A 19634-nucleotide genomic window follows, 5' to 3' on the forward strand; every position below is an offset into this window, starting at 1 on the left:
CTAACTTCTAACCATAGATAGTCTAACTTCTAAACATAGATAGTCTAACTTCTAACCATAGATAGTCTAACTTCTAGCCATAGATAGTCTAACTTCTAACCACAGCCAGTCTAACTTCTAACCATAGATAGTCTAACTTCTAAACATAGATAGTCTAACTTCTAACCATAGATAGTCTAACTTCTAACCATAGATAGTCTAACTTCTAACCACAGCCAGTCTAACTTCTAACCATAGATAGTCTAACTTCTAAACATAGATAGTCTAACTTCTAGCCATAGATAGTCTAACTTCTAACCACAGCCAGTCTAACTTCTAACCATAGCCAGTTTAACTTCTAACCATAGCCAGTCTAACTTCTAACCATAGATAGTCTAACTTCTAACCATAGATAGTCTAACTTCTAACCATAGATAGTCTAACTTCTAACCATAGATAGTCTAACTTCTAACCATAGATAGTCTAACTTCTAACCATAGATAGTCTAACTTCTAACCACAGCCAGTCTAACTTCTAACCATAGATAGTCTAACTTCTAGCCATAGATAGTTTAACTTCTAAACATAGATAGTCTAACTTCTAACCATAGCCAGTTTAACTTCTAACCACAGCCAGTCTAACTTCTAGCCATAGATAGTCTAACTTCTAAACATAGATAGTCTAACTTCTAACCATAGCCAGTTTAACTTCTAACCATAGCCAGTCTAACTTCTAGCCATAGATAGTCTAACATCTAGCCATAGATAGTCTAACTTTTAACCATAGATAGTCTAACTTCTAACCATAGATAGTCTAACTTCTAACCATAGATAGTCTAACTTCTAACCATAGATAGTCTAACTTCTAAACATAGATAGTCTAACTTCTAACCATAGCCAGTTTAACTTCTAACCATAGCCAGTCTAACTTCTAACCATAGATAGTCTAACTTCTAACTATAGATAGTCTAACTTCTAACCATAGATAGTCTAACTTCTAGCCATAGATAGTCTAACTTCTAACCACAGCCAGTCTAACTTCTAACCATAGATAGTCTAACTTCTAAACATAGATAGTCTAACTTCTAACCATAGATAGTCTAACTTCTAGCCATAGATAGTCTAACTTCTAACCACAGCCAGTCTAACTTCTAACCATAGATAGTCTAACTTCTAAACATAGATAGTCTAACTTCTAACCATAGATAGTCTAACTTCTAACCATAGATAGTCTAACTTCTAACCATAGCCAGTCTAAGCTCTGTAGGAGAGAGCTATTCAGCAGTGTAAGTCTAATGATGTTACCCATTCATCACGATATAACACATCACTCACTCACACAGCAACTAGCATCACAACAGATAAGAGTATAGAAACAACTTAGAAAAGAATCATAAAAGTAGGGCTGTGGCAGCACCTCTGCCTGTGTGTCGCCATGAGGCAGTAAAGCTGATCATTTGTTGCTGACGCTCCAGTATTCCTCAGAGGCAGGACCAACGCGTGCCAGCCAGACCCAGGTCCCAGGGACCATAAAGCACAGTTGGAACTCAACCTTTGGTCTGACAACGCTGGCTTGAGCAACAGGAGCACACACCCTCCACACAAACTCAGACACAGACACACAGACACACAGACATAGATATACACACACATGTTCAACAGTAACCATTTAACCAGTCAGGAGAGGTACTCCTAGCCTCCTAATCCACCTCCTACTGAGAACGCACATATTTAACTCTAACACACATCAAAATCCACCTGATATCATTAGTTTGAAACCAGATAACCAGACAAAACATATATTTTTTAGAGCCTACTATAATGTAGGCTCCTCTGACATAAATGGTTTGGCATCAAACAATTGTTTTCACTATAAATATCACACAGGATGTCAGTGGTTCTGGGAATAACCCTGCAGTCCACATAAGAAACAAGTGAAAATAGATGATTAAGGACTCAACTACCGTAAATAACTATGATGGCAGATCATGCACAAACAAAATCATTAAAAGGTCAAATAAAAGTGGATTTGTTTCCACAATTTCTTTAAAATCACTTTTCATAAAAACACAAAACAATGAATTTATCGGTTTAATAAACTAAACAGATTTCAAAGAGCATTGCAAAACCAGAGAGACTATCGCACCTGGTTAAAAAAGCTAAAAAGTATAATTAGGTTCAAGTCCCTGAACATTACAATTGTACGTTATGAAATACAAATAGAACTCCCTTATATTTCAACAGCAACAAAAAATACAGCAAAAACAAGTTGAATAACATATTCAGAATAATTAACATAAAAGTATATTTTTCTTTGTCTTACATTTTTGAAAATGAAGTAATTGCACGTTAAATGATCAGACGATACATTGTAAAAATTTGAACTAATAGAACAGTGGTTTTGGAAATATAGAAAACTGATTCAGTATGCAGTTGTGACGTCTAAAATAAAATAAAAAAGTATTTAGCCACTTTTAACCTATCTGATAAAATAGAAATGAATATATTTGCATCGTTTGTTAAATGAACAACATCTGTAATTCATTACATACAAAACACATGTAAATCTATACTTCCTATTTTTGAGGTCATACCTTGAACATACAAAACATTCTGAGAAGGGAAGGGACTTCTGGGATTTGACATGTTGTCTTTGGTGTTTTGTGATGATTCTTATCTCAACATAAATAATGTTTCTATGAAAGTTAACCATCTACACAGCAGTAATGAAACACGTTCAGAGGTAATAAAACACTTGTATTCTTTGTGCATCCGGTTTTGTGTTTAAAGGAATACTTCTGGATTTTGGCAATGAAACTCTTTATCTATTTCCACAGAGTCAGATGAAGGATACCAGATCGTGGATACCATTTGTATGTCTCTACATGCTAGCAGACACCCATAGACTCCCAGTCATTGCGCTAACGCTAATTTGCATTGGCTCGTGAAACTACCTCTAACTTTCTTCATAATGGACACAGAACCATAAAAATGGTATCCATGGGTTCATCTGACTCTGGGTCAGTAGATAAAGGGCTTCATCTGACTCTGGGTCAGTAGATAAAGAGCCTCATCTGACTCTGGGTCAGTAGATAAAGGGCTTCATCTGACTCTGGGTCAGTAGATAAAGAGCCTCATCTGACTCTGGGTCAGTAGATAAAGGGCCTCATCTGACTCTGGGTCAGTAGATAAAGAGCCTCATCTGACTCTGGGTCAGTAGATAAAGAGCCTCATCTGACTCTGGGTCAGTAGATAAAGGGCCTCATCTGACTCTGGGTCAGTAGATAAAGGGCCTCATCTGACTCTGGGTCAGTAGATAAAGGGCTTCATTGAAAAATCCCGAAGTATCCCTTTAACACTCTGTAATAACTTATTGAACTCTTTCTGGTTATTTCTTGAAACACCATGTAAAACTACGATGGTGAACTCAGCAAAATATCAATAATGACAACATCAATAAAGACAACAACAACAACAAAAACTAGAAATAGTATTGATAGTAGCCACAAATACATTCCACTTGATTGCCGTCGCTTCCTTCTGTTTTTCGATTCCTCAATTCCACGGGAAAAAGAGTTAGTCAATAACAGGTAGTTCTCTTCACAAGTCTATATTATCCACAGTGAGCTGAGCTAAGCTGTGTCCAGGCCCAGGCCCAGGACCTGGTCCAAGTGAACTGTGGTCTAGCTAGCTCACGCCTGAGACAGAGCACACCAGGAGTTCTGTGGGGCGATAGACGCAGGAGTGAAGGGGTAGTCCTCATACTTGATGTCCACATGTCCTGATCCTGCACTATCCAGATGTGATGAAGTCTTCAGAGAAAGAATTAGATATATAAATGATATGTAAATTAAGTGAACATCAAAAATGGAATTCTCATTACTGCCATATAATTTTCGGACAGTGAACATTGAAAGCATATCATACGGTATTAGTTGAAGATAGTACTGTAGTAGTGAAAGGATCCTGGAATACAGAGGGCTTACCTGGGACATAGAGGCTATGGCCTGTCTGGCGTGGGGGGAGGGGACCATGTTGGGTTCACTCTTTATAGTAGAGGCATGTTCTGAGACAGACAGGGAGAACGGGGAGTTGGTGCCTGATGCTGACGACCCTCCTGAAGAACACAGACAGATGGGTGAGTGAGTGACAGGTACAAATAGGACCAGACCGATATAAGATATCAATAGGATTTTATATGGGTCGGTTCACCCGCTCCCCTCTCTCTTACACACAGATGCAAACTTTCATCAACCTGACTAAACTTCACGCATTCTCTTTCCTTCCGTTCTTCATTCTTACCTGTTGAGGTTTTGGACTTCGGCATCTTAGGTTTCCGTTTCCTTGTCTGAATGCTTTCCTTCTTCATGGCCATTGGTCTGGGGATCTGAGAGGAGGAGGAGGAGGAGGTGGAGAGGACAAGAATTTAGATCTAAGTTGTAACAAAGGAAAGCTTACCTGGAAAACACACTCAATGCCCCCTTCTTCCCAACTGTATCTAATGATAAGACCAACCATGATGACCTTGGTAAGCTTTCACACAAATAATATGCTGCCCACGCTGCACTGCCAGGCTGCTAAGGGTTGGTTATCTGACCCACGCTGCACTGCCAGGCTGCTAAGGGTTGGTTATCTGACCCACGCTGCACTGCCAGGCTGCTAAGGGTTGGTTATCTGACCCACACTGCACTGCCAGGCTGCTATGGGTTGGTTATCTGACCCACGCTGCACTGCCAGGCTGCTAAGGGTTGGTTATCTGACCCACGCTGCACTGCCAGGCTGCTAAGGGTTGGTTATCTGACCCACGCTGCACTGCCAGGCTGCTAAGGGTTGGTTATCTGACCCACACTGCACTGCCAGGCTGCTAAGGGTTGGTTATCTGACCCACACTGCACTGCCAGGCTGCTAAGGGTTGGTTATCTGACCCACACTGCACTGCCAGGCTGCTAAGGGTTGGTTATCTGACCCACGCTGCACTGCCAGGCTGCTAAGGGTTGGTTATCTGACCCACGCTGCACTTCCAGGCTGCTAAGGGTTGGTTATCTGACTCACGCTGCACTGCCAGGCTGCTAAGGGTTGGTTATCTGACCCACGCTGCACTGCCAGGCTGCTAAGGGTTGGTTATCTGACCCACACTGCACTGCCAAGCTGCTAAGTGTTGGTTACGTGACCCACACTGCACTGCCAAGCTGCTAAGGGTTGGTTACGTGACCCACACTGCACTGCCAGGCTGCTAAGGGTTGGTTATCTGACCCACACTGCACTGCCAAGCTGCTAAGGGTTGGTTACGTGACCCACACTGCACTGCCAAGCTGCTAAGGGTTAGTTACGTGACCCATACTGCACTGCCAGGCTGCTAGGGGTTGGTTACATGACCCATACTGCACTGCCAGACTGCTAGGGGTTGGTTACGTGACCCACACTGCACTGCCAAGCTGCTAAGGGTTGGTTTTTAGAGCAGCATTTTAGACAGGTTTTTCTCCAACACAAACGATACACGTGTACATTACATGATGTAAGTAGAGTAGGGTACATGGGAAATGTGTGTGTGTGTCTGTGTGTGTGTGTGTGTGTGTGTGTGTGTGTGTGTGTGTGTGTGTGTGTGTGTGTGTGTGTGTGTGTGTGTGTGTGTGTGTGTGTGTGTCTGAATGTGTGTGTGTGTGTGTGTGTGTGTGTGTGTGTGTGTGTGTGTGTGTGTGTGTGTGTGTGTGTGTGTGTGTCTGAATGGTGTGTGTCTGTGTGTGTGTGTGTGTGTGTGTGTGTGTGTGTGTGTGTGTGTGTGTGTGTGTGTGTGTGTGTGTGTGTGTGTGTGTGTGTGTTTGTGTGTGTGTGTGTGTGTGTGTCTGAATGGTGTGTGTGTGTGTGTGTGTGTGTGTGTGTGTGTGTGTGTGTGTGTGTGTGTGTGTGTGTGTGTGTGTGTGTGTGTGTGTGTGTGTGTGTGTGTGTGTGTGTCTGAATGGTGTGTGTGTGTGTGTGTGTGTGTGTGTGTGTGTGTGTGTGTGTGTGTGTGTGTGTGTGTGTGTGTGTGTGTGTGTGTGTGTGTGTGTGTGTGTGTGTGTGTATGGTGTGTATGTGTATGGTGTGTGTGTGTGTGTGTGTGTATGGTGTGTGTGTGTGTGTGTGTATGGTGTGTGTGTGTTGCCTACCCCATGTAGTTTCATGTAGAGGCCACACGCGTTGCAGACAGGCTCTCCCTCTGCACTGCGACGCCACAGCGTGGTGGTACTGGTGTGGCAGTTAGTGCAGCACAGGCCGGCCCGGCGAGATGTGGTCTGCTACAGATGGAGAAGACAGGCTGTCAATAACCAGACTATTCCATCACATAACTCAAAGCATTATACTGAGAGATAATTGGACCAAGGACAAGACCAGCTGAAGATGACAAGTGTAGTTTAGTGTTAGATGGCCAGTCGGCTCCTGGCGGATTGTATTGACAGGTGTTGGGAACGAGCACCTTAAAAGGATAGTTCAGCCCCCCCCAAAAAAAAATGATTTAGCGTTGCTGACTCCATGGACTCTGTCGTATAATGTTATTTTTGGGGGGAGTAAACTACCCCTTCGCTGTAAGTGAAGTGCGTCGTATATACACGATGCCTCCATAGTATCCATAATGAGGCCAATCATGTAGTGTACTGCTAAAGACATGAGAAATGTTTCTCATAGCACTGGGCCCTAAGCTCTCCTGGCTGAACCTGCCTCGCCTCTCTATCTATCAGCTTGTTATTGGACACAAGTGAGATTTCTCTGCAGAAACACATAGTAGTTTCTGTTCTCTCGCTTAGTACAGATCTGGCTAAAAACAGATAACCCAAGGGCAAGGTCACTGAAGGACAAATAAAAACAGATAACCCTGGGGCAAGGTCACTGAAGGACAAATAAAAACAGATAACCCTGGGGCAAGGTCACTGAAGGACAAATAAAAACAGATAACCCTGGGGCAAGGTCACTGAAGGACAAATAAAAACAGATAACCCTGGGGCAAGGTCACTGAAGGACAAATAAAAACAGATAACCCTGGGGCAAGGTCACTGAAGGACAAATAAAAACAGAAGCAGGCCAGGCTGAGCTGAAGGCTAAGCTGAAGGAAGGCTGAGCTGAAGGCTGAGCTGAAGGCTGAGCTGAAGGCTGAGCTGAAGGCTGAGCTGAAGGCTGAGCTGAAGGCTGAGCTGGCCATGGTAATTCACAGCAGCTGCTGGCTCTGAGAGGCTGGTTCCTGCCTGGGAAAGAGACTGGCCTCTTTCTCTCAGTCTACTACACTGACCTTCTGAAGGAACAGACTGGCCCTTTACCTCACACTCTTTTTCCTCCAATACCAGGTTAACGGTTTGGACCTAGAAGAAACTACTATCTGCATAAGACGGTTTTTCTCTAAATCAAATCAATACATTTAGTGACCAAAATATTCTTAAACGTCCATATTGAAGTGCACATTGACTATTGTAATATATACTGTATATGTGAATAATAAGACAAATTCAATTAATCAATCAAATGTATTTTATAAATCCCTTTTTACATCAGCAGTTTGTCACTTAGTGCTTTACAGATACCCAGCATAAAACCCCAAACAGCAAGCAATGCTGGGGCAGAAGCACACTGACCTGGAAAAACTCACTAGAAGGCAGGAGGAACCTAGGAGGAAACCTACTTCAAAGTTATGTTACGTTCATACACTTTTATGAACATACAAATAACGCAATGGTGCTTACCAGGCGTTTCTGGGGTTTGATGAGCGGTCTGTTGATTCCATTCATCTTGTGGTACAGTCCGCAGGCATTGCAGAGGTAGTGCCCGGTACCATCCCGTCGCCACAGAGGAGTAGAGATGGAGCCACAGTTTACGCACTCGCGCCCCTCTCCTGGGAACTCCTCTGACATGTCTGTGATATGATGCAGCCAGGTCATAGAGTAGTAATGTTATCTGGAGCCTAGGTGGTGTTGGGTTGAACAGGGCTGAAACTAGCTATGAAAATACCCATCATCATCACGTTCAGTTAAATTGCATCATTCTGTAAATTTGGACATAATATTATTTCCAAGACACTTTAGTAAAATGGGAGTTTATAGACGATGGCATACAATTTAGGCCTATTGTGTTTGCAAGTGCTATGTGTGTGCCTATTTGTATATTGTGTAAAAATGTTGTTCTTTGGTCAGTTTTGTATTTTTTGGATACATTGAAATCATATAAAATAAATCATGAATGCAGACGTGAAGGCCGTAAGATAAGACATCTTTGATGTTTGTAAACTCATATCAGCGGACAGAACATGCCAGCATGTTTGATGTTTGTAAACCTGTATTGGTAGACATAACATGCCAGCATGTTTGATGTTTGTAAACCTGTATTGGTAGACATAACATGCCATCATTTATGATGTTTGTAAACCTGTATTGGTGGACATAACATGCCAGCATGTTTGATGTTTGTAAACCTGTATTGGTGGACATAACATGCCAGCATGTTTGATGTTTGTAAACCTGTATTGGTAGACATAACATGCCAGCATGTTTGATGTTTGTAAACCTGTATTGGTAGACATAACATGCCAGCATGTTTGATGTTTGTAAACCTGTATTGGTGGACATAACATGCCAGCATGTTTGATGTTTGTAAACCTGTATTGGTAGACATAACATGCCAGCATGTTTGATGTTTGTAAACCTGTATTGGTGGACATAACATGCCAGCATGTTTGATGTTTGTAAACCTGTATTGGTGGACATAACATGCCAGCATGTTTGATGTTTGTAAACCTGTATTGGTAGACATAACATGCCAGCATGTTTGATGTTTGTAAACCTGTATTGGTGGACATAACATGCCAGCATGTTTGATGTTTGTAAACCTGTATTGGTGGACATAACATGCCAGCATGTTTGATGTTTGTAAACCTGTATTGGTAGACATAACATGCCAGCATGTTTGATGTTTGTAAACCTGTATTGGTGGACATAACATGCCAGCATGTTTGAAGTTTGTAAACCTGTATTGGTGGACATAACATGCCAGCATGTTTGATGTTTGTAAACCTGTATTGGTGGACATAACATGCCAGCATGTTTGATGTTTGTAAACCTGTATTGGTAGACATAACATGCCAGCATGTTTGATGTTTGTAAACCTGTATTGGTGGACATAACATGCCATCATGTTTGATGTTTGTAAACCTATATTGGTGGACATAACATGCCAGCATGTTTGATGTTTGTAAACCTGTATTGGTAGACATAACATGCCAGCATGTTTGATGTTTGTAAACCTGTATTGGTGGACATAACATGCCAGCATGTTTGGTGTTTGTAAACCTGTATTGGTGGACATAACATGCCAGCATGTTTGATGTTTGTAAACCTGTATTGGTGGACATAACATGCCAGCATGTTTGATGTTTGTAAACCTGTATTGGTAGACATAACATGCCAGCATGTTTGATGTTTGTAAACCTGTATTGGTGGACATAACATGCCAGCATGTTTGATGTTTGTAAACCTGTATTGGTGGACATAACATGCCAGCATGTTTGATGTTTGTAAACCTGTATTGGTAGACATAACATGCCATCATTTATGATGTTTGTAAACCTGTATTGGTGGACATAACATGCCAGCATGTTTGATGTTTGTAAACCTGTATTGGTGGACATAACATGCCAGCATGTTTGATGTTTGTAAACCTGTATTGGTAGACATAACATGCCATCATGTTTGATGTTTGTAAACCTGTATTGGTGGACATAACATGCCAGCATGTTTGATGTTTGTAAACCTGTATTGGTGGACATAACATGCCAGCATGTTTGATGTTTGTAAACCTGTATTGGTAGACATAACATGCCAGCATGTTTGATGTTTGTAAACCTGTATTGGTGGACATAACATGCCATCATGTTTGATGTTTGTAAACCTGTATTGGTAGACATAACATGCCAGCATGTTTGATGTTTGTAAACCTGTATTGGTAGACATAACATGCCATCATGTTTGATGTTTGTAAACCTGTATTCGTGGACATAACATGCCAGCATGTTTGATGTTTGTAAACCTGTATTGGTAGACATAACATGCCAGCATGTTTGATGTTTGTAAACCTGTATTGGTAGACATAACATGCCAGCATGTTTGATGTTTGTAAACCTGTATTGGTGGACATAACATGCCAGCATGTTTGATGTTTGTAAACCTGTATTGGTGGACATAACATGCCAGCATGTTTGATGTTTGTAAACCTGTATTGGTAGACATAACATGCCAGCATGTTTGATGTTTGTAAACCTGTATTGGTAGACATAACATGCCAGCATGTTTGATGTTTGTAAACCTGTATTGGTAGACATAACATGCCAGCATGTTTGATGTTTGTAAACCTGTATTGGTAGACATAACATGCCAGCATGTTTGATGTTTGTAAACCTGTATTGGTGGACAGAACATGCCAGCATGTTTGATGTTTGTAAACCTGTATTGGTGGACATAACATGCCAGCATGTTTGATGTTTGTAAACCTGTATTGGTAGACATAACATGCCAGCATGTTTGATGTTTGTAAACCTGTATTGGTAGACATAACATGCCAGCATGTTTGATGTTTGTAAACCTGTATTGGTGGACATAACATGCCAGCATGTTTGATGTTTGTAAACCTGTATTGGTGGACATAACATGCCAGCATGTTTGATGTTTGTAAACCTGTATTGGTAGACATAACATGCCAGCATGTTTGATGTTTGTAAACCTGTATTGGTGGACATAACATGCCAGCATGTTTGATGTTTGTAAACCTGTATTGGTGGACATAACATGCCAGCATGTTTGATGTTTGTAAACCTGTATTGGTGGACATAACATGCCAGCATGTTTGATGTTTGTAAACCTGTATTGGTGGACATAACATGCCAGCATGTTTGATGTTTGTAAACCTGTATTGGTGGACATAACATGCCAGCATGTTTGATGTTTGTAAACCTGTATTGGTGGACATAACATGCCAGCATGTTTGTTGTTTGTAAACCTGTATTGGTGGACATAACATGCCAGCATGTTTGATGTTTGTAAACCCATATCGTGGACGTAAAGCGCCAACGCCTGATAAATGTTCCCCCTCTTAGCTCGCTCGAGAGGAATTTAAAACCCTCTTCTGATGAAAAGAGAACTAAACCGAATGTATCAATATGGAGAGAGGGTCATAGACGTATCTATTAGGGCGGCTTGCTGGCGGGGCACAGAGCGCAGACGGTGGAATGTTAATGGGGCTCTATCAGTGTTACGGATCAAGGGGTCCCCATATCACTCAAGCTACTGACACTAGACGGCCTCCTACAATTAATCACTCGAATTCCTTATTCACATATTGAAATAACATAAATAGATTAAAAAAAACAACAACAGTAATATTGATAACAATAGAAGAAGAAAAAAGTAACAACAATGATTTTTTTATCATGCTAAATGTCTTATTTTCCTCATGCGTAAATGTGCCATGAGATATCAAGGTGCCATATCTAAAATATTGACAACATAGTCTAGTGAACCAGACATGGGGTAAATATCTAAACCTACTGTTCACACACACACACACACACACACACACACACACACACACACACACACACACACACACACACACACACACACACACACACACACACAAACATAGACACAAACACATACACACACTTATCGTTTAGATTCAACAAGTTAGCAAATCGATTAACCGTCGATCCAAAATAAATAAAAAATAACGGGATATTTTCACCAGGATGAAAATTCGTTCCTGTTTCATGTGAAACGAAGTAATAAAGAAACATATAGTGTTTATTGTTATTAACATGGAATGGACTATGGCCTAGAAATGAACTGCGTCCTTATGTCCATGCAACAGGTCAAAATACCACTTTAGAACATTCTGGATTTTGGACCATCAAAGGACGTGTTGACTGCTTACTAAACGTGTATCGTAAAGCCATTTCCATATAGGCCTTTCTGTCTGATCAAGGTGACAATTGGACGGTTTCCACTAGTGAGTGTGTATTGATCATCAAAACACTAGAAAATAAAACGGACTGTTGGTGGGGATGCAATTAGCACCTGAATTAACTGGTTTTAGCAACCTCTCTTTTAAAGAATGTGTATTGTGAAAGCTGGTAAAGATTCTTTTTTTTTGAAGGTTGATTGAATCACTGTGACTGACTACAATCGATGGGAGAATTAACCACATACAATGGGACTTCTCAATCGCATCCATAAATACCTTTAGAAAGAACACAGAAAGAAATTGTGAAATCAGAGCACGGGCCTCTGTAAGCCTTCACAGACACACAAACGAATAGCCTCATTAGCAAAAGTTATAAACCGGAGAAATAACTGTTATAATAACAGTTTTTCCATTAAATTGTGAATTATCCACAACTTTTAATCTTATTAAAATCGTATTCATCTTTATCAAAATATAGGTCTACATATTTTGTCTGCCTATATGCAGGGTTACTAGGCCTGGGATATACATTACATTTACATTTACGTCATTTAGCAGACGCTCTTATCCAGAGCGACTTACAAATTGGTGCATTCACCTTATGATATCCATATCATATGATATCATATACATTTAATTATGGTCCTTTTTGTTCATCGTGTGCTATTTATTTTTGTTCGTGGCCTTCACCAATTACACCATTACACAAACACAGAACAACGGGACATTAGTAAATAGGATTACATGATTTGATATTACAAATTCCCTTCTGTTTAAGAGGAAATGTCAGACAAAAATCAAAGACTGTTACATACCAAAACTGGACCGTCTACCAGACAGGCAACCTTGTCGTCCCTGAAGACTGATCATGCCGCTCTCAAAGTGTCCAGGTGTCCAAGAGGTCGCCATCTCCGGGCTCATATACGCGTAGGGACTCGAGAATGATCCTCCAACGGACCGCACTAATGTGCTGCCATAGTGGTCAACCCGACCACCGTTACTAAGCACTAGCTGGTTCTGGTAGGCTGTGTCCCTGCCGTTATTGCTGCTTACTGGCGGGCTGTGAGAGTAAGAGAACCCGGGAGGCGGATGGGGGCTGCCCGGAATGAAAGACGAACTGTCTGAGCCAGCCGGAGACCAGCCGTGATGCCCGCCGAGGCCATGGGACTGATGGGCGGACTCGCATGTTTGCAAGTACGGCAGGGTTTGCAGCATAGCAGGCACCCTCGTAGTGGGCACGTAGACTGGGGAACTCGCTGAAGGGTGCATGTAGTTCCCTGCATCGTGTGCGTATGGGGACTGGTTGGATGACATAGCAAGGCTTTGGTACATTTTAACACCGTATTCTCGCCCTATATGGAAGAATATGGGTTTGGACTCCTGGGACAAAGTGGGTCACGACAAGACACTTTCAATTAGCTCCTAGGACAGCTTGAGTCGTCGGCGATTTTTCGTTATCCAGTTTGCGGGATAATGAGCAAATAAATCCGTTCCTGTATGAAAGGGAAACACCACAATAAACAACAGTGTCCTGTAGTGGAGAGATGAAACCCATAGCACTAATTACAGCATAAACATCACCCAGCTACATTTAGACCTGGGACATAACCTGTTATATGTCTATTATCGCCATCTCTTGTAAAACACGCTCGTTTCCCTTTAAAATAACTTTCGATATTATTTAGGTAAATCTGTGGACAATATCAGGAATTATGCCTAAACTAACCCGGTGTAAATCGCAATAGTTCGGCTTTAGAAATAACATGAAAAATAGAAAACAAATTGATTACATTCAACAACAAGAGTAAGATATTATTTGTATCACTCTTATTGACATGTAACGGATTAAAATGACACTAACGGTTCCCCATATCTTTACGTGGAGACTATCAGCGACCACAGCTAACCTGAGGATCACTGGTCCTGCATTTTGTAATTCAATTATTGCAGGAACCTAATCAAACACCACAATCACAATAGATAGGCGAGCCATATCTGGGATGCACATATTTCTATCAATAGTAACGCGAAACAGATAAAACGTTGATAGCAGTGTGTGTGCACAGGAGGAATACAATTTCATCCAAGAACTTTTGTATTATCTTACCAGATAAGAACAGTTGGGTGATAAAGCTTTTTCCAGAGGAGCAGGTTCAGCAGCGCTTTGTTCAAACTTGTTCACTTAGATAGACTCAACGAAAGTGACCGAGGCTCCCACAAAGATGTACAAAACGCCTTTGTGCCGAAAAGTTTACGAGGAAAAAATATTTCTTACTTCCCCGGATGGTCTAAGCCTCTCTCTCTATCACTTCTTTGTAAGTGAAGATAGTTAACGTCGCTGATAATTGCTGATTTAATAGAGCTCCGATTAGTTCTCTGCTGGAAAACTTTACTGGGAGTTATTTGTACGGGCTAGACCACGTGACGCACAAGGTAGGACTCAGAAGTTGGAGGAGGAGAGGGGCAGAGGGGGCAAGCGCAAGACCAGCTTTAATGAATCCTATCTGAAGAAGAGACACACTTTTGCGGAATTTGCTGTGCTTTATTTTTTACAATCAACAATAAGTTAAAATTGAAAGATTCACGAAATTGTCACAGTTCTTTCTGAAATGTTAAAGTTGTTTTAAAATGATTCAACCCAATAAATGATGTGATACTTCTATTGTTTTCCTATATATTAATCGTGACGGTGCAGTCTAGTAACTAACGGACAACAAAATAAAAATGATAAATAAAACACCGAAAAGTAAACAGACTCTGTAGGCTTGCCTTTATTTTAATTCAACAAAGATAGATCAACACGGGTCAAATTTACGCAGCACATCTTTTTAGATTGGTCATCATTCAACTAGTGCTGTGTGTCTAGAAACGAGCCGTACACAAACTTAGCTAAATCAGAGCTTGCTGTACAAATAATGTCTCCTCTGAGAGGGAAAGTTATGCTTGTTATCTTATGACCATATATGAGAATGAGATCTCTATAAAAACAACAACGGGGCGATAAGAGATACTACCAATAACTTGGCATGATGATAGAACAATTATCACTTTAACTATAGACATTTGGAATTATTGTCAGTTAACGATTGACTCCACCTCCAGAAGAAAAAGTGATCTATTTTCTGTAATTATTATCGTTATGATTAGGACGGTTATCAGTAGTCCTAATACCTCAAGGCAGAGTCTAACAAATACTGCCACTAGCATCGCGCTATCTCACCGTAACTTTCATTACCAAGGATAACAAAACGGTCCTTAAAATGGGCTTACTATGACAATTACATTATTATCATGCTGTGCTTATGTTATTATGTATTGCTTGTCTAATGTGACAAAATGGTAGCTGTACTTGCCGTGATTATGATTAAATTATTACATTGTCAAATGTTAATTTGATCTGTGTTTTGTGCACATGATATTTCAAGAAATATGGTCTTATAAGCCCACGTGGGCTGTGCACCAATTGGTGTATGACACCGAACTAAAATAAATAAATCAGTCAGTTATTACAATGAGGAGTATTATTAGTGGTACGCTAGGCTTAGAGTTGGTCTTGTCGTAGTTGGAGTGGTATTAACCCACTGCTCCCAGGCCGTCGTTGAAATTCTTCATAACTGACTTGCCTAGTTAAATAATATATGCTATTGCCTCGCCGTCACTCACTAGGCCTATATATGAATTATAGTCTACGGATAAGTGGGAAGGTATCGAAATACTGCTATTATACTTTCAACTGCCTTGTTCAGGGGCAGAACGACAGATTTTTACCTTGTCAGCTCGGGGATTCGATCTGCAACCTTTCGCTTACTGGTCCATCTCTCTAACTACTAGGATACCTGTCTAGTTCTGCACAACAACTAAAATGAAATCCAGATAATTTACATCACGTTCTGTTTTACTTTTGTATATAAAAAAAAAAAAAATTGTTGGTCCTTGTGAAAATTAGTTGTGATATTTTCTGAAGCAGATTGTTTCTGTGTTTCTTCTCGATGTTTCCTCGTCGACACAGCTGATCGCAGCCGCTGATGATGACGTTCTAAACGGTCGTCTCACTCCTCCTGCTCCTCCGAGCGCAGAGAGATATAGGAGACAATCACTTCTACTCAATACATGTATTTTATTTTATCACCGAGGAGGGTCCAACGACCTGTGACTTGAATCAGTCTGTTCATTTTCTACAGTCGTCTTTTAATCAAGGATGGGTTTGGTCGTCTCAATGTCTGTCATCATAGGCCCTATTCCCACTACGAGATATGAAGGAGCGTGATGAGCGGGGTGGCAAAACCTCATTTAACTTTTCAATTCAAATGACATACTTGCCTTACCTTTTGTTGTGGCTGGCAACGCGACTTTCTTGATCCGCAGCTCACATTTAACATACGTTTCAGTGGCCACTAGCCAGTAAGCACAAACTATTCAACAATGACAAAAACTGTTATTCTACAACATTTTACACTATTCAATAATGCAACAATTCACAAGCATGCATGTGCAGACAGTTAAAAGGTTTATTTTCCCGTCTTGTAACATTTGTAACACAAAACTAAGGATTAGTCATTTCATTCGAATATAAAAGTACAGTAGGCCTACCTTACAACCAGGCTTTGTTTTATCACTGTAATGCAAATAATTCAAAGTGGTAAAAGCAAATTGCTACTGAAAACGTGGGTATAAAGGGAACTCACCACAACGAGCTGTTTTATATGGAAGCCATACCCGCCTCAACGAGGGCCCGGAGTTAGTTAGGTTAGCCTACTACCATATCAGGAAAAAACTCCTGGCCTCAGGAAAACAATCCCCTTCCACCACTCTGGGAACTGTGGTGCCACCTTTAAAATCGCCACACAATGTTGCATATAAAAAACATATCCTATTTGTATTATCTAAATGTAACATGTTTCTGGTGGTGGGATGTGCTCCCATAGTGTAGCCGGAAGCTACTGCAACAATGTCCGAATGTAACAAACTGTTACTGCAACAATGTCCGAATGTAACAAACTGTTACTGCAATAATGTCTGAATGTAACAAACTGTTACTGCAACAATGTCTGAATGTAACAAACTGTTACTGCAACAATGTCCGAATGTAACAAACTGTTACTGCAATAATGTCCGAATGTAACAAACTGTTACTGCAACAATGTCTGAATGTAACAAACTGTTACTGCAACAATGTCCGAATGTAACAAACTGTTACTGCAATAATGTCCGAATGTAACAAACTGTTACTGCAACAATGTCCGAATGTAACAAACTGTTACTGCAACAATGTCCGAATGTAACAAACTGTTACTGCAACAATGTCCGAATGTAACAAACTGTTACTGCAATTTATTAAGGTAAACACTAAATAATACAAGTCTCAAATATTAGGAAAATGTCTATACATTTCAGCTGTTTCAAACCCATTGCTCTGCTATTACCATTTATACTGTAGGAGTGAGTGTTGGCTCAACGAGACATTTCTGTTTACACCGTCCTGCTTCAAACCGGGGCGACTGTCTGGACGAGCGTCGTGTGTCACCTTCGGAGGTAGCGGTTTCAGACGTAGCAAGTACGCAAGTATACATTACAGTAATATGTGTAGCCGACGAAGAGGCTCATAGAATAAATCTTTACTCTGAGTATGTGATCCACCAATCAGTGTTAAAACAGCTCAGTCTGTCAACATTTGAAGATTTCACTGAATGCCTGTCATCAGGTTGACTCTGGAAAAACGAGGTAGAATAGTATAGCAAGTATGTTTGGTGTTTTTTTATTCATGGTATTTCGACTATGGCGAAACAATGTTCATTGCTCATTTATATTCAATTACAATTTTTATTCGTAACGAGCTCTATCCACCAGAAATGATAAAGAAAGAGTTCATCTGAAAAATTACACGTATCGATGGTTTGAACAAAGGGTGTGTAATTGTGATACTCTTGAGACAGACTCGTCTATGCATTGCACGACATATTAACGAAAACATGCTGCAATGTGTGGGATATTAACTGTATATGGTCATGTGTAGCATGCAAGACAGTGTGATTGTTTTATCAATTAGCACGACTGCTAACGATTGACAAATTGAAATATTTTAGATATTTAATTAGGTAATTGACCTATTTATAACGCTTCTGTTCTAAATTGCCAAATCAGCATTCGTACAGAAAATGTAATTTTTGTTAGTCAAAATATGTATATAAACCATTTTACTTCTGCAGCTAGAAAAATGTAATCTGAGTTAGGCTATACTTGTAACCCCAAAAATATTAATATATTTCACATTGTTAACGGAATTGCTTTTAGGCTACTACTTTTGACACAAGCATATGTTAAGCCTGTAAGAAATAATGGATACAAGTTATTAAAAAAAATATAAATGTAAACTTATTGTAGGAATAAACAACAAAACAACTCCCCTCATCATTTCCTTTCTATTTATTTGTTCAATTGACAATAAAAAGTTTATACATTTCAGGGCAAGTGTACATTTTCGCGGGTGTCACTTTCAGCTAACCAAATTAATATTTTATCTCTTAATAATCTATTCTCCTATTCTTTCTAACACATGTGATTGGACAAGTTGATTAGATAAAAGCAGGCCCATTCTCATGACAGGGCTAATCACACAGGCAACCATTACGATGCCAAGCAGATCATATTGATTCCTCCATTTCAATAGTTGTTGTTGAATTTCAAAAATATAGAAGAAAATACGTAAACGACAAGATAAAATGTAGTCGTACTTTTTAAATGAATGGTCTTTATTATTGACAGTGAGTAGAACTCTTGCAGTAGAACATCACGTCATCAAATAAATCGGATAAGATGACAATTGTTCCTGTGACCCTATAGCGAACCTTGAACCTACATGCCCCTTTGACCCATCAATTATTCTTCGTCCTGCGGCTGTCATAATCCTAATATTTCACCGACAAACCAAACTGGCGGGTTAGTGCGCGGTGTAAATCTCCTCTCACACTAGAGAGGCTGATACGACTCTTATGAATGAGGTGCCTCGTGAGCCCTGCTCCGCGCGAGCCTCATTATACAGTCCATCACGCTGCTCCAAACGGGTCCGAGAGGGGGCCGTAGACCACTCGATCTACCCCATCCCCGGTCAGTCTCTGGTTGCCCTGTCCCAGTCAGTCTCAGGTTACCCTGTCCCCGGTCAGTCCAGTCAGTCTCTGGTTACCCTGTCCCCGGTCAGTCCAGTCAGTCTCTGGTTACCCTGACCCCGGTCAGTCCAGTCAGTCTCTGGTTGCCCTGTCTCTGGTCAGTCCGGTCAGTCTCTGGTTGCCCTGTCTCTGGTCAGTCTCTGGTTACCCCGTCCCTGGTCAGTCTCTGGTTACCCCATCCCTGGTCAGTCCAGTCAGTCTCTGGTTACCCCATCCCTGGTCAGTCCAGTCAGTCTCTGGTTACCCCGTCCCTGGTCAGTCTCTGGTTACCCCGTCCCCGGTCAGTCTCTGGTTACCCTGTCCCCAGTCAGTCGCTGGGTACCCTGTCCCCAGTCAGTCTCTGGTTGCCCTGTCCCCGGTCAGTCCGGTCAGTCTCTGGTTACCCTGTCCCTGGTCAGTCTCTGGTTACCCTGTCCCCGGTCAGTCTCTGGTTATCCCGTCCCCGGTCAGTCTCTGGTTACCCCGTCCCCGGTCAGTCTCTGGTTACCCCGTCTCCACTCAGTCTCTGGTTACCCCGTCC

At 41.1% G+C, this 19634-nt stretch overlaps 1 protein-coding gene across 4 annotated transcripts; it reads right to left on the reverse strand.

The window, feature by feature from the left end:
* Positions 1-2056: 2056 nt before the first annotated feature.
* On the reverse strand, positions 2057-16335 carry LOC106566420 (transcription factor GATA-5). 4 transcript variants are annotated; one of them, XM_014134430.2, is made up of 7 exons: positions 16277-16335; positions 12767-13444; positions 7688-7857; positions 6125-6253; positions 4281-4365; positions 3965-4095; positions 2057-3790 (listed from the first exon to the last, which is right to left on the reverse strand). In XM_014134430.2, exons 2-7 carry the CDS (start codon positions 13281-13283, stop codon positions 3671-3673), a joined length of 1152 nt encoding a protein of 383 aa, XP_013989905.1. In that variant the 5' UTR covers positions 13284-13444; positions 16277-16335; the 3' UTR covers positions 2057-3670. The 4 variants fall into 4 exon arrangements, with proteins under 4 accessions (XP_013989905.1, XP_013989904.1, XP_013989909.1 ...); XM_014134429.2 differs by lacking the exon at positions 16277-16335 and adding an exon at positions 14059-15020; XM_014134434.2 differs by lacking the exon at positions 16277-16335 and adding an exon at positions 13813-13872.
* Between the last annotated feature and the right edge of the window lie 3299 nt (positions 16336-19634).

The sequence above is a fragment of the Salmo salar genome, chromosome ssa13, assembly GCF_905237065.1.
Source record: "Salmo salar chromosome ssa13, Ssal_v3.1, whole genome shotgun sequence".
Taxonomy (NCBI): domain Eukaryota; kingdom Metazoa; phylum Chordata; class Actinopteri; order Salmoniformes; family Salmonidae; genus Salmo; species Salmo salar.

Bases quoted from the DNA above. Each gene is read 5' to 3' on its own strand.
- LOC106566420 (XM_014134430.2), bottom strand. From the start codon at position 13,283: ATGTACCAAAGCCTTGCTATGTCATCCAACCAGTCCCCATACGCACAC. The intron at 7,858-12,766 runs GTATGTAACAGT...ATCATATCACAG, and splicing joins TGGTAGACGGTCCAGTTTTG to ACATGTCAGAGGAGTTCCCA. The intron at 4,096-4,280 runs GTAAGAATGAAG...TGTGTTCTTCAG, and splicing joins GAAGTCCAAAACCTCAACAG to GAGGGTCGTCAGCATCAGGC.